At 42.2% G+C, this 13951-nt stretch overlaps 1 protein-coding gene across 1 annotated transcript in view; it reads right to left on the bottom strand.

Moving 5' to 3' along the window:
• Positions 1 to 5235: 5235 nt before the first annotated feature.
• Positions 5236 to 13951, bottom strand: part of trip4 (thyroid hormone receptor interactor 4) — an 88182-nt gene continuing 79466 nt past the window's right edge. Inside the window, exon 13 of the mRNA XM_006793856.2 lies at positions 5236 to 5546. Within this exon, the coding sequence (XP_006793919.2) occupies positions 5482 to 5546 (65 nt within the window). The 3' untranslated portion in view covers positions 5236 to 5481. The remainder of the gene's footprint in view (positions 5547 to 13951) is intronic.

Genomic DNA, 13951 nt, shown 5'->3' with positions numbered 1-13951 from the left:
ATGGACGTCAGTAAAGTAATATGGGATACATTATGCTGGGGAGATTATTTTAAAACAAAGTTGTAAGACCAATCTGCTTCCTAGACTAATCTCAGGTCAAATACGTGACCTAAATAATGCATAAAAAGGCTCAATCAAAGGAAACTGTGGGGTGGGGGGTTCAGACTGTTAAAGATGTACTCTTTTGTCTAGATTGCGCTCATAGCAACGCGCCCCTCCTCTGACAAGCAAAATGAGATCAAGCATGAAAGCAATGACATCTTTTACTGCATGTTCTAAATTTGTATGAAGCATCTAATTTGGGACAAACTTGGGGTTTGACCCAATTAGTCAAACAGAAATCATACCACAGTCATGAGGCATTTGCAAAAGACATCTTTGCATGTAAGAGACTGAGAACAAAAGCTTTATTGTCAGTTTGGTGATTAGAAGACAGTTGATTTTTTTCCCCCTTCCTAAAAGTTTTAATCTTTCGTGTCCTCAAATTGCAGCAGTTTTCTCACACATCTGCAACTCTTTATACAAACAAGCTGTTGGCAAAAAAAAGTGTTTGTATTTATTGTCTATCATATAGCAATATGCAAATAGTTAATCCAGAGTAATCATGTTATGTATCTGTTACAGTGCTTGCTCCTGAGAAAACAGAAGCCTGGAAGGGACTATTTTACATATGCAAGAGACTAAGGCTTCACAAATCACTGTGTTCGGAGATTTAATCCTCCTGACAGAGGAGGCCATGAAGACAGACGGTCTACAGTAATGTCTACAGTGTGGCATTATGTGAATTAATAAGACCCGAAAGCTGTGAAGACTTCTTGGTGGGGGATTCTGTAGGTGGGCATTTTATTCTGATTTAAAGACCCCAGAGTCTGTTTAGTTTGAAGTTTTGGAGCAATTTCCCTCGGCGCTTCTGTCGGATTGACTTTGAGAAAAATCAACATGGCCATAATTTTAAGTATCACCTACTCTATTTGTGTCACTACAGATACCCTCTCATTCAGGAGCACAGCAAGGTCAAAGGTCAGGGATTAAATTGACCTCTTATCAGTGGATCTTTAGAAATGGCCAGCAATTGAAAGCCGTTTGTGATGGGAAATCCATTTTTAATTGAACTGATGCAACTGCACTCCCTTTGTGAATCCTGGAAGTCAGGTCAGCAGGCTTTCGGAATCTGAGATCGTTTCTTTTATTTATTTATTTCTCCGATCAGGATTATTTGTGGAGGAGGCAATTTATAGATCTGATATGAACATTTACCGTGGCCCATCTTTTAAGGTGCAAGCAGGTCATAGCTCTTCTTGAGCTGTGGTCACATAAAGAGAACCACTTCTTATCGCTCCCACTGAGTGTATTTCTCACTGCCCTTGAGGGAATATAAGCTTTCAAAAGACTCGTGCGCATTCCCTCCTCCAATGGGGCCCAACCTTAGATCTGTGGACTATGTAGAGTCTACACTAAATGGAAAAGATAGCAATTGTGCTCTTTTAGTTTATGCATCAACATCAGTTGTGATGAAGGAATGGGATTTCATGCAAAAAAAAAAAAAGCTGTGAGGACTGTGAAGAAGTGGGTATGAGCTATAGAAATTAATAGTGCAGCAGTTTGGGAAATGCCAAGAGTTAAATGAGAAGTTCAGTGGCTGCACAGTAAATACGATGCTACAGCTGAGTTGGCTTAGTGGAGCTGGAAACACCTAGGTAAACTCCCTCCAAACATAATTCCCCTACCATCAAATGTGCTAAATTAAGCTTACAGATCTATCTTCAAGTGGCATCTGGCTTCTCAAGTCACACACAAACCATTTGAAAGTCCTGATGGCTTGAGATGAAAACACTGTGTCTTAAATCCCAGGATGTTTTTGAAGTAACGAGCATCAGATTTTGCGGTCAAGCTGTCTTAAATGAGCAAATATTGACCCACTCATTCCTCAAAATTTCCTTTTGTACAACCACCATGGCTTGACAGGCAGCGATCCATGACAGATTATGAGATGGATGAGCCATAAGCTGTTACCGGGTTTGTATTGTTCCCCAGCCTGCCACCACCTCTTCTGAAGTGCTGCGAAGCACTAATTCCTCTTCCAGGCCTGTGGGGATGGGGGTGGCGGTGGAGGATGGGACCCTGTGCCCTCAGACCAATCAGTCTCTCAGCAAGCACACAAAGGTCCTGCTGCTTCTACAACTGGAAACTTGGCTCGACGGTGAGGAGGGCATGCTGTTGGAAAGGAGTCAATTACATTTCTTTTCATTTAGAAAATTCAGTTGGGCATCATTTCAGCCCTAATGACAAATAAACAGATTATCCTATTTATGTCTAATTTAATTTATAACTTCAGCTAAACGGATCAAAGTTGGAGGGTGGCAGGAATTGTACTTGGAGTTCCTGCTTCTGAAACAGGTGGTGCTCAAAATTGGATGATGCCATGCTTGTTATATTGCTTCATCTACTCTGATTAGTTCCTCTCCCTTGTTCACCAGCAGAAATAACAGCAGGGTGGTTGGTGTGTGATGAAGAAGCCGAATCACTGCCATTATGTTACTTTGAAAACAAAATAATTTCACAAAAACTACCAGAGTCAAAATGATTAACTCCCCTGATGCTAACAGTCATTTGTGTATCCTTTTAGCTAGAAAACCGCCACAAGGATACGCGTGTGTGACAAAAGTCAGACACGCATCTCCTGTCCAATCCCAGCCCGTTCTTATTTGGCGAATCTCTCAATCTCCTCCAAATTCAATGGTCTGGTATGAACCTGTGTCTTTGACAGTCCAGTCAATAACATTCTCTTTGGTTTTCTGGTGGTAGCTCTTGACCAGGAGTGACACATGTTGGGGTCACTGTCGTGTTGGAAGACAAAGCGACAACACAGACAGTTTTGTTGCTGAAACTTGTGGTCACATATCCTGCTTTATTCATGATTCCTTCCACCTTGACGAGATTCCCAGTTCCAGATGCACTGAAACACCCCCACATCATAATACCCCCGCCATGTTTCGCTGTGGGGATGATGCTCTTTGCATTGTTCACCGCTCCCTTTTTATTTCAAAAACAAACAACCTCTCTGTGGGAAAACAGCTCTAGTGTCGTCTCATCTGACCAAAGGATGAGCTTCCAGTACGCAAAATCTTTCTCCAGGTTGTCCTCAGCATACTTGTATTTTGAATTATGTTGAAGTTGCTCGAGGGGGTCTCTTCTGTAGAAGTTTTTCTTGGTATGCAACCTCACAGTTCAGTCCCGTTCAAGGTTCTAGTGTCTTTGCAGTTGTTCTGGGGTAGCATTAGTTTTTTTTTTTTATTATTAAGGATCTTTGAAACCTTTTGCTTCTGTCTGGTTTTGTCTGTTCTTTGAATTTCTTGATGATACTTTTCTCCAGTTCTTGACCCCCCACCCCCACCCACTAAAATAGTTTTGTGATTGTGTGGAAATAGAAATAAGTCACGCTTTCTAGAGAAAACTAGCATGTTTAGAAATGCTTTGAGAAAAAACACTTTACAGACACTTTAAAATCCGGATGATTTGCTGCCAGCACTTTCATCTGTCGCAGTTCACCGTGGCTCCGACTTCGTGTCAGGTTTACTATATAAAATGGATCACCTCGAGCATTTCCTCCACACATCGCATCATCTTTTGTGCACGAAAAACCAACAGCATATGATCTCATGGTGTTTATCTAAAGAGGCTTAGTAAAAACTGCATGCGCTTAATTGTGCAGCGTAGCAGCACAGAGCCCTTGTTTATGTGAACTTGGATGTCTGTTCTCATCCGAAGAAATGCCCCCGATCCCGAAGACAGAAGAAAAGGCCACCCACAGGGCAAGTAGCTGTCATCGTTGATTCACTGCAGGATGAATATAGTAAATTCTTAAGCAACCTCTCTTGAAAAAACACCTATTGAGAAACTTTACAAAAGAGGCCTCTTACATTCTCCGGGTGGGAGATTACTGGGAGGGTTGGTGCAATTATGCCTCCTCGTTCTGAATGAAGTGGAGCAGAGAGTTGTAGCTAATCTGCAACTCAAACAAGAGTAAATCTAAGCTAATCAACGGAGAATTACAATGCCAGGCACAGGCGAAAACATAACAACTCGGGATGGGTGTGTGTGTGTGCGTGTTGGTGATTCATGCTATGCTTTTCACGGTGAAATACGCCCCAGGGCAAGAAACAGCTTAGTCAAAGAGCCACTCAACACATTTGCAAGGAGGTAAACACGCAGCAGCTCAAGAGCAGGTAGAAATGTGCATGTCAGAAATATCAATCAGAGCCTGTCACAGCAGCACTTAATAACAGAGGTGTCAAAGACTTTATGTGTGCCTGAATATAAACTCAATAAATGATTTCACTGGTAGTTGTCTGAGCATGCAGGTCTGGAAGGCTCGCTGGAGATTTGGTGTTTTTCTTTTTTAAAGCAAGAGAAGATGTGCGACGAACCAGATCCACGAGAAATTCTTACCTTTATCGTTCAATCAACTGAAAAGAAAAAAAAAAGGTGTTGACTTTGGGGAAAAATCTTTAAAAACTAGTTTAAAGTCATGTGGTGAGCTGGAAGCACAGACACAGGCCAGCTAATCTGTGGTGTTATGACTGAAAATACCCCTGCTTCCAAGGGTTTTCCTCCATGCGGGCATGTTGCTGCAGGTACGGCAGAGGAGACGAAATACCATCCGAGCAGCTGAATGAGTTGCCGAGTCTGAGGGCTTATCAGACGGCGGTTTAGGGTTGAGGAGGGACTCTGAAAGGTTATCGCGGCAGCAATAACTCTCTCTGTGCATTTAAAGACTGCGGGGGAAACAAAGTAACTGACACAATGCTCAAGTTTACAGCGCATGGACCAGCCGTATATTTGATTAGTCTAATCAGTGTGTTGCTGGGTGACGATCACGCTGCAGGAACATGATCAATTTTTCTGCCTTTCCTCCTGCCGTGCCAATGAAACGGCTTCGTTGAAATTAATGAGAGGGCTCTGTGTATGTGTGTTTTTTTTTAACACTGCTATTGTTGGTCTAAATGAGGCTTTAGGTGTGAGAAGGGTAATGACAGGCTTGCTTCTGTCGAGAAGAGATGAACCGCATTTCTCCTGTGGTTATTATGCTCTCAACTAAAAATAAAGCTGAACTCATTTTTCCCCTGTCACCTCATTTAACCAGACAGGTTAATAAAAACATTAAAAAAAGAAAATGATATCTTGCGCCCTGAGAAAATGGCATCATTGAAACATTTCAAAAGAGTCTTTTTCCATTTTGCCAAACGCGTTCTTTAATGGAAACAAGAAAGAAAATTATTTATGCATTCACAAAAGGTGTAATCGTACAATTTTGTATTCTATACAATTAACCAGGATTGATTAATTCAATACAAATGCCAGGAATTCAAAACAAAGACCAAACTGATACTAATAATATGGCAGCTCTGGAAACTTCTGGCAAAAATAGCGGTGGGGGGAAAGAAGTTGCTTTTTTTGTCCTCTTCAGCTTCTCGTTTACCGTCAATCTGCAGCTGATGGGACCAGTCCCTTCTTGGCACCCTGGTGGTAGTGGCTCTCCAGTTTCCCTGTGAGAAAAAAATGGGGGTGAAAGGGAAGGGTGGGAGTGGAGAAAAGAGGAAGGGATGAATCAAAACACCATCAAAGGGACAGGGTGACCTTTCTGAGAGCTCAAGGCCTGCTGATTACAGGCGGACTCGGGTAGATGCACAAAGACAAGCCGAGAGAGAGACGGAGGCAGTGAGATGATGAGGAAAAAAGACCAGGGAGACCTTTTATTCACTGACAAAGAGAGATTAGCCCACAGCCTTTTAATATACATATACAGGCCTGATTTGGATTCAGTATACTTCAACAACAACTACGGCTAAACACACAAAGCTGATAAAAAGGAGTACGTGTATGGATCTAACACTACCTGAAATGTAAAGGAGTGTCGTATAATCCTCTCTTTCACCACCACAGTGGATTGAAAATGAACCAGTCACGCTTTAATTCAATTGGTTTAATATAAACATTGTAATAACTGTTTAGAATTAAAGCCACTTTGTATAGTCTCATAATTTTTAAAGGCTCATTGGACAGTTAACCCCTGTGTAGGTTAAAGATCAAGATCAGCCCTCTTGACAGAAATCGTCACTACGCTAAAAAACCAAAAAAAAAAACAATTAAAAAAAACAAGCAGAAAACGTCTGGAGTTTCCAAACGATCAGGTGAACAGAAGAAGGTACTTTCAGCTCTGCTCCATTATTTTCCAAGCGGTCGCCATAGTGGATGAGCATCTGGATGTATAACAGAGATTTATTTTTTTTAAGCACTGGATGTCTTTCCTGATGCTAACATTTATATGGTCTTGATCACACTAGCTTGTTTGTGTCTCCTCCTGGTCTCAAAGTGGGGATCTTTCGAATGTAAAGTGAAAAGTTGAGGCTCACTAGAGCGCAAAACCACTGGTGTGCATGGTCATATTACTGGTTCCTCAGTTAAGAAACCCTCCTTCACATCACACGTCAGGAAGAGAAGAAGCTACCCGTATCATTGCCCTGGTGTACAATCATGAGGAGGCGTCAGGATGTAAATACTGAGGGTTTACCTCAATATGCACAGCTCTCAAGGACAGGAAGGACTGATTAGACTTACATAAATTACATAAAAAAAGCCTGGCCAACTCTGGCACAAGATCCTTTCATCTGATGACTAATTCAGACTTCTTCGGGTAGTAACCTGACGTGCAAATCCCGAGTAACTACATGTCAGGTCGACACTAACAGCAAAACTACTGTGGTTCACCTGTTCAGCAGCGTCATTTCCTTCTGTGCATTTACGCCTTCACAGTTTTTGCATTTTTTTGAGAGACAGTAAGAACCAGAAAGAAAAAGACCACAACTAGGAGCGGCCAATTAGCAAGGCTGCATCGTAGGCTCTACAACAGCTAAGTCAGGCCTAAGATAGCCCAAGAGGAGCTTAGAGGAAAATAACGGGATGAGCCTGGAGAACCACATCATCTGACAATTTTATGGAAATTTTCATTATCATGTTGTTGTTATGTAATTAGTTGAGCTGATCCTGTAGCACTAGCTTGGTTTAGTTGATTTTGTTCTACAACTCCTGTATCCTCACTGCCTCGCTGCCCTAACAGTCGGCATAGAAACTGGATACTGCAGTGTGCAGAAAAAGAAAAGTTATTTATGTGTGCAGTAAAAAGTAAGGAGGCTAATATTGATCCTTGTGTGACACCTCGAACACCCAGCTTGACTTAAGTCCATCTGCACAAACAGTCTTATCTCCAGCAGAAAGACAGAATTTATATCAGTAGCAAACAGAACAGCAGGAAGTCAATGGAAATCAGGAAATATGAAAAGTCAGTAGTAACAAATAAATATTACAAATTTATGTCTGTGCATGTCTTCCAATCTGCCAAGAATGCATCAGTGAAGGATTTCTTGGTAATCTTTTGGATTTGGTAGTTGAAGCAGCACCTGCACAAACTTGCTGATTAATGCTCTTCTATTTGTAAAACCATACACCGGCAGCCGCTTTTGTTGTGGATCCACGGTTACAAGTCGTTGCTCACCAAACTCATGGGAACCTCTGCTGCGACTGTTTACACCGATGAAACAGCTGAGAATGTTGAAGAGGGATTTTATCGAGTTGCTATTTATACGAATGCCTGTAGCTATGGCGCGTAAACAAAAACCCTCGCAGCCATTGACCGGAGCTGACCTCCTAATCTATCGCGAGTGCAACTTGTTGTCTGTCAGAACGGCATTCCGAATTTTCATCACATTCAGAATTTCTCTATCACAGCCCGTCTACTGCTCCGTCCCTATTCTGCACAGGACGACCTCTGCCGGTTTTCGATACCCCTTGTTGACCCCGTCTCTTACTGCGAAGCAAATAATAACCCAGCGTCTCTCAGCCTCACACAAGCCTCCTGTTTGTCAAACTACGACATTAACTGGCTGCTTCCCCCCCCACCCGGTGGCTGAGGCAGGGGGAAAAAATGATACAAGTGTGACAGGCAGGGGCGGTGGTTGTCACTTATGCTTTCTTTTCATGTTGTCATGTTATGGCTGAACTCTGTGGGTAGTAGCAGCATAAATAAGGTGTTAAGGAGAAGTGCTGTTTGCTCACCATTTCCAAACCTCTCTGAATGGCTGTCAGTGTGTGTCTGTTCTGCCAGGAGCGAGTGCTGCTTAGGTGTGGAAACACCCCTGGAATTTTGTTAGGTGAGTGCTGCCAAAAGGTTATCCAAGATTACTGTAATGATACATTCACCCACACAGAAACGCAGCCTAAGTTAAAAAGGCTTTTCTGAGCCATCCAGCAGACGAGGTCTAAGAGTGGTTATATTGTAGCATGTATTTTAGGAGGAAAATAAATATTAGATGTTAAGAGCGCAATGACTAAACCATAAAATATCGAGATGGCAGCTGAACTCCGAAGAGCTGAAGTCAGAGCGGTGTTGTGCCAGCGTAAGCAGACTTTATTTTCCCTGAAGGCTTCTCTAACACTTCAACTTCTCTGACTTGTTCAGCCTTTACAAAAAAAACAAAACAAAATCACAAAAACTTCCTTTTAGTGCTGTGTGAGTGACAGCTGGGATCAAAATCGAGGAAAAATTGCCACTGGCAATTTGACACAGTGACATTTGTGTATATTTTTACTGAAACAAACATGATATCGAAAGAAGCACTTGAAGCATTCATTAACTAGACTGTCCATGTTACTTTGTGTCGGTGACAATGGCAACCTGATGTAAAAACAAAGACCCACCCTGACACCCTCTAAAAGTGATAGGTCATAAAATCCTGTTAGTCATAATGAAAAACACGTACAATCCTCCAGGCTTTCTGAAAGTCTTTCAAATTGCTTCTTTGGACCAGTGTTGTGTCTTTACATGGCCGACAACTAAGCAAAAAGAATTTTATTTTATTTTTAAAATTCAGATCAGAGAGAGGTACAACAGTGACAACAGTAAATAACGCTTGATGGAGGCTCTGTCATGGTTTAGGCTACATTTCAGCCAGTAGTGTTGGCGATCTTGTCAAAATGTATGTAATTTATGTAATTATGAATGCAGAATGGAAAGCATATGATTGACAAAAGCTTCATTTTTCAGTATGACAATGATGCCAAACCCACTGCCATAGCATTACAAATTATACTTAGATAGAAAAACACACAGTGGAAGACTATCGGTCCTTTTGGATCGGCCTCCCCAGAGCCCAGACCTCAACTTTTTTGAAGCAGTGTGGGATCATCATCATCATCAGAGAACACAACAAAAGGCAGCCAACATCCAACGAAGAGCTTTGAATGTCCTTCAAGAAGCCCGGAGAAATATCCCTGAACACTACTTAAAGAAAGCTAGCATAATAGAGTTCAGGCTGTCACCAAATACTGAATTTCGAGCTTGCTCTGTTTTTGTGTTATATGCTGCATTACCATGCATGTTTCCACATTTCAAAAAAATAACTGCACCTCAATTACTTCCCTTTTTCCTAGCAAAAAGTATAGAACGAGGGGTGACTCGAACCTTTTTCACAGTACTGCATAGTCATGCTAATTTCTCTCCTCTGCTGTCCAAAGACTTCAGTCTATGGCTGTCACTGTGTATGAGAGGGGGAGGGATGGAGCAGAGCACGTAGCACACAGAGCACACGAGGCACAGAGTTACTCAAGCTGATTAAAACTCTTTGCCTACAACAACACTTTTCCAACCTGTGTTAATTCATCTAAAACCAAAGATGGAGCGATGCTGGCTGACTCCAAATATCTGGAAGCCTGATGAACACAAACCACCCAACCGCACCCCAAAGAGGTCAATCTGTGGGAAGCATTGGATTTCCTTATAAAATGACTAGTTATGCAATTTTAAGGACAGCCAGCGTGCTGCATTTTAATTCATTTTGTGAACAGTTGAGTAAACCAGTAGTAGATCGAAGACGGCAGGTTATTCAAAAAAAACTTCAATACTTAGTTTAATTCAGAAAATGTGGGCTTCTTTACGTGACACTTAAGCTGCAGAGATCGTCTTAAGGTCTCAACTTCGGGAGGATCTATTAATGAATCTTTAAGCCACCTGGGTTCAGTGCAACAAGGTGACAACGCGGCATTGACATATCACCTGCTGAAGGTGTTATGGTGAATGTGTTGGCAAACAGGTCCTATTCACACCTCACCTCCAGCAGACACGGAGAAGGATTAGCATTTACTACAAATAACAGGCACCTGGTCACAGTCAATTCAATCTTCACTTTGTTTTAGAGTCCATCCAGCCCTTTGGCCGATAAATGCTCTGCTATGTTCCACTTACCAAAGACCTGTACTGCAAACCTGTAAACAGCTTTAACCACCAAGCTCACAGTCTGCGATGTCAAATTGTGCTCATGTGAGAACACTTCACCTAACTAGACAGTTCGTGGTGAATGGGTGTATTTTGTGCTTCATCTTGCACACGCTGTGTACACAGTAGACTCGGCTCACCCAAAAAGAGTATTTTCAGTAAGAATGAGTCTGAAGCAGCGCTGAAAATTTACTTTTAGAAATGTAATGCTGCGATTCTCCCAATATTGTCCAGAGTTTATGTGTGAAAATGGATGTGCCAAACAACTTACGTCTGTTTTCAAAAGCCTTTTCTCTGAACACAGTAGAGTGCTGTGATAGAACCTCTGATAAGAGAAGGTGAGAGAAAACCAAAACTCTTAGGGAAAGATATCAAAGGAAAGCTCTGTAGAGCTGAGGAGAGCTCTTCATTTGATCTCGTGTTAATATAAATATATCCAAATACATTTATATTTAACCCAGGTACCTCAGGGCGAGAGGAAGGGTTCACCTTGGATAGGTTACCAGTCTGTCGCGGGGCTAACCCAGGTGATGCGTTCTACATAAGTCGGAACTCAGATGTTGGGACTCAACTTAATAATTTCCCCCAGGGATCAATAAAGTATTCTGATTCTGATTCAAGATGACGTCATTCCAGAGTTGGTGCTTTCCAGGACTTGGCAAGGTAGGGCCATGCACGTAACCCTAGCAACACAGCATAATACTTCTATTTTGTGCTTAAAAAAACGCTTTCACGGATCGAGCCTGGTCAGTGTGTTCAGTGACTTATCAAGTCAGTTGAAAATACACAGCAGTGGGTGTATAGATCCAAAGATTACTGTTTACATTTAGTGTCAGCATCTTGGATTGCTAACTCGGGTATGTTGGTCTACTCGGATTTCCCACTCGACTTTCCGAGTTGAGTTCCACAAAAGATTTCCGACTGGGAACTCAGAATGCTTATTCAGGAATGCACCAAGACAGACACACAACCATTTACACCTATGGGCAATTAGGAACACCAATTCACCTCACCTCTTTGGACTGTGGGATGAAGGCGGGGTACTCAGAGAGAACCCACGCAGACACAGGGAGAACAGCTCTACACCTAGCGTGGTGGTGGATTTGAACCCAGGGCCTTCAACAGTGCTAATCACCTTGCCCCCATGCTGTCCTACATAAATATAGTGATTTTAAAATCAGGAAAATGAAAGCTGTTTCTTTTGTTCAGTTCAGCCTTTTTAAAAAGTCATTTTTTTCATCAGTACCTTCAAGAGTTAATCTGAAGAATAAAGTCTAAAAAAACTAAAAACTCTTTGACCCTTCGGTATTTACTTTGCTTTTAGACTAGCTGTTGGAAACCACTTGGTACTTAGTCTGAGAGTTTGAGAAGTGGCAATTTTGTAAACCTATTAAAATACACCCTGAAGCGAAATATGGAAAAATAACATCGTTTTATGCAACTGGGCACAGAAAACCAAGGACGGCAACAAGGAGCACAGACGCTGGGCTTCACAACAAGTTCGACTCTCATATTCAACAGGAAAGTCGGTCCGGTAATGTGACATGTTCCATGTGTGAAGGCGACTTTTGTTAATGGAGCTGCTGAGCTGTCGCATTTCAAAATAGGCGCAGCAGAGCTGAGAGAGCTAGAGGAAATGCAAGTGAGAGGGGGCTGGGGGGGGGTTGGGGGAGAGGGAGTGGGTGGAAAAAACAGAGACACAGCAAAAATGAGACAGAAGGGATGAGGAGGAGAAGTGTGGGGGGAGGGTGAGGGGGGGTGTACGGGGGAAAGGGGATACATACAGGAGGGACAGCAGGAGAGGTAGACAGAGGGAGGAACAGAAAGCCTGGCCCATCGATTGGCTGAGATAATTTCCCATTGATTGCTGCACTGTTTGGAGATTGCTGGAGAAAGGTTTATTGCCCACACGCTGCAGCTGGGGAGGAGGCCATAAAATAAGCACCGATTGTCTGCAGAGAACCAGCTCCATCATCAGCCCTGTAAAACATACCGTGCCAGAGAGACGGATACGCACCGCACTTGGATACTTTCCTTACGTATTAACAAATATGACTGCATGCATACTATTCCCATTACGCGCAATGGGAGAACCCGGCTCAACGTCGATGGAAAGCACTCTTGCATAACCCCCCTTGAAAATCCAGGGGCAGCAGTGCAAAGAGTATTTATTGGATTGAAATGGAGGTCCATTGACATCCTTCCTGACATCAATAACATGCAGGCCCATCCGCTCCCTTGCAATAATAATCGCAAGAATAATTGGCTGGTTGCTGTTTCTCTTTCTGTGAGAGTAACTGCCTACGCACTCAAAGATAGAAAAAAAAAGGCTGATTTTGGTATTCTTATTGTGTCTTTTTATTACACACAGATCCCAGTGCACCTGAATAATAAACCTTAGAACAGCTATGCATATACACATTAACCACATGTTGACACACCTTATGAAGACAGTTTGACAAGAGGAAATTACTTTATGCCTACAAACGATGACACCGCTGAAAGGGAAAGTGGAAAACCATCAGTGCTGTGATTGAATATAACACCTTCAACAGTATCTCCTCCCCACTGGGATCTCACCATAACCAGTGCAGAGTCTATGACAGGCATAGTGCTTGGAGAGCGGGGCTGTGATGGTACACAGAAATCATGGTTGGATATTAATCTTGGTTTCTGAGTCACAGTTTTGTATGTTTTCAGCACAAAGGATAAAACAAAAATACAATTTTTAAACTGGATTTTTTTAAAATCTAGCTTCTTAGAGGACCAACTGAAGAGCTTAAATGTTGCTGAACTCGTTAGTAGTAACCCATTTGTTAAGTCACTTTATGCAAGATAAAAAGTCCCAGCCCTCTTTTTGAATGTTACCCTGACACGAGACGTCAACGAAATAAACCAGACGACGCGGGAAGCCAGGAAAATCAAAAATAATCCAAAAGTTTGAGTAACTTTGAACTCTATGAAGTTCATCATTAGCCAATTGATACCATTTTTGTAAGATGTTCCCACATAAAGTCATTTGCAGCCAAACGCAAGTTACAAAAATAGATGGTTGGAGGAACCTTTTTATCTGCTGTTGCGCCTAAAACATGGCTGTAGTATGAACTGACTGACCACTGTACTGACCGAGTTTCAGCCACAAACACAGAGCTAGAACCTTGGGATGAAGGTGCCAAATCCAGCTGCCTCACAAGGTGATTTGAACATGTGCGAGGTACCAATGCGTTATCCAGGGTAAAGTCCAAAATTGTCCTTTATTACTTTATGTTATCAAAGATTTAAAAACTTCTAGACTAACATGACAAAAAAGTCCTAATTTTTAACTTGAAGATGTCAAACTGTGTCCTTCCTTTTAATTATTGTGGTTTAGCAAATGGATAAACAGTGACAGATAAGAACTCCACTGGGTTTACGAGAAACTGTTGTTTGATCACAATCAAACAACATAGATATGAGTCACCAGCGATGCTGGTGAAAAGTCACCAGCATCGCTACGAGGGGCAAACTTGCGTCTGCCTGCACTGAGAGGGGATTTTTGCTTGATCACTGAAATGGTTTGTTGCTCAATGATTTGGGCCAAAATAGTGCAGCCTGTAAGTGCACTCACGCACCAGAAAGTGATCA

Source organism: Neolamprologus brichardi, chromosome 1 (assembly GCF_056152115.1).
Source record: "Neolamprologus brichardi isolate AB-2024 chromosome 1, ASM5615211v1, whole genome shotgun sequence".
Lineage (NCBI taxonomy): Eukaryota > Metazoa > Chordata > Actinopteri > Cichliformes > Cichlidae > Neolamprologus > Neolamprologus brichardi.
This window is presented reverse-complemented; position numbering and strand designations above follow the sequence as displayed.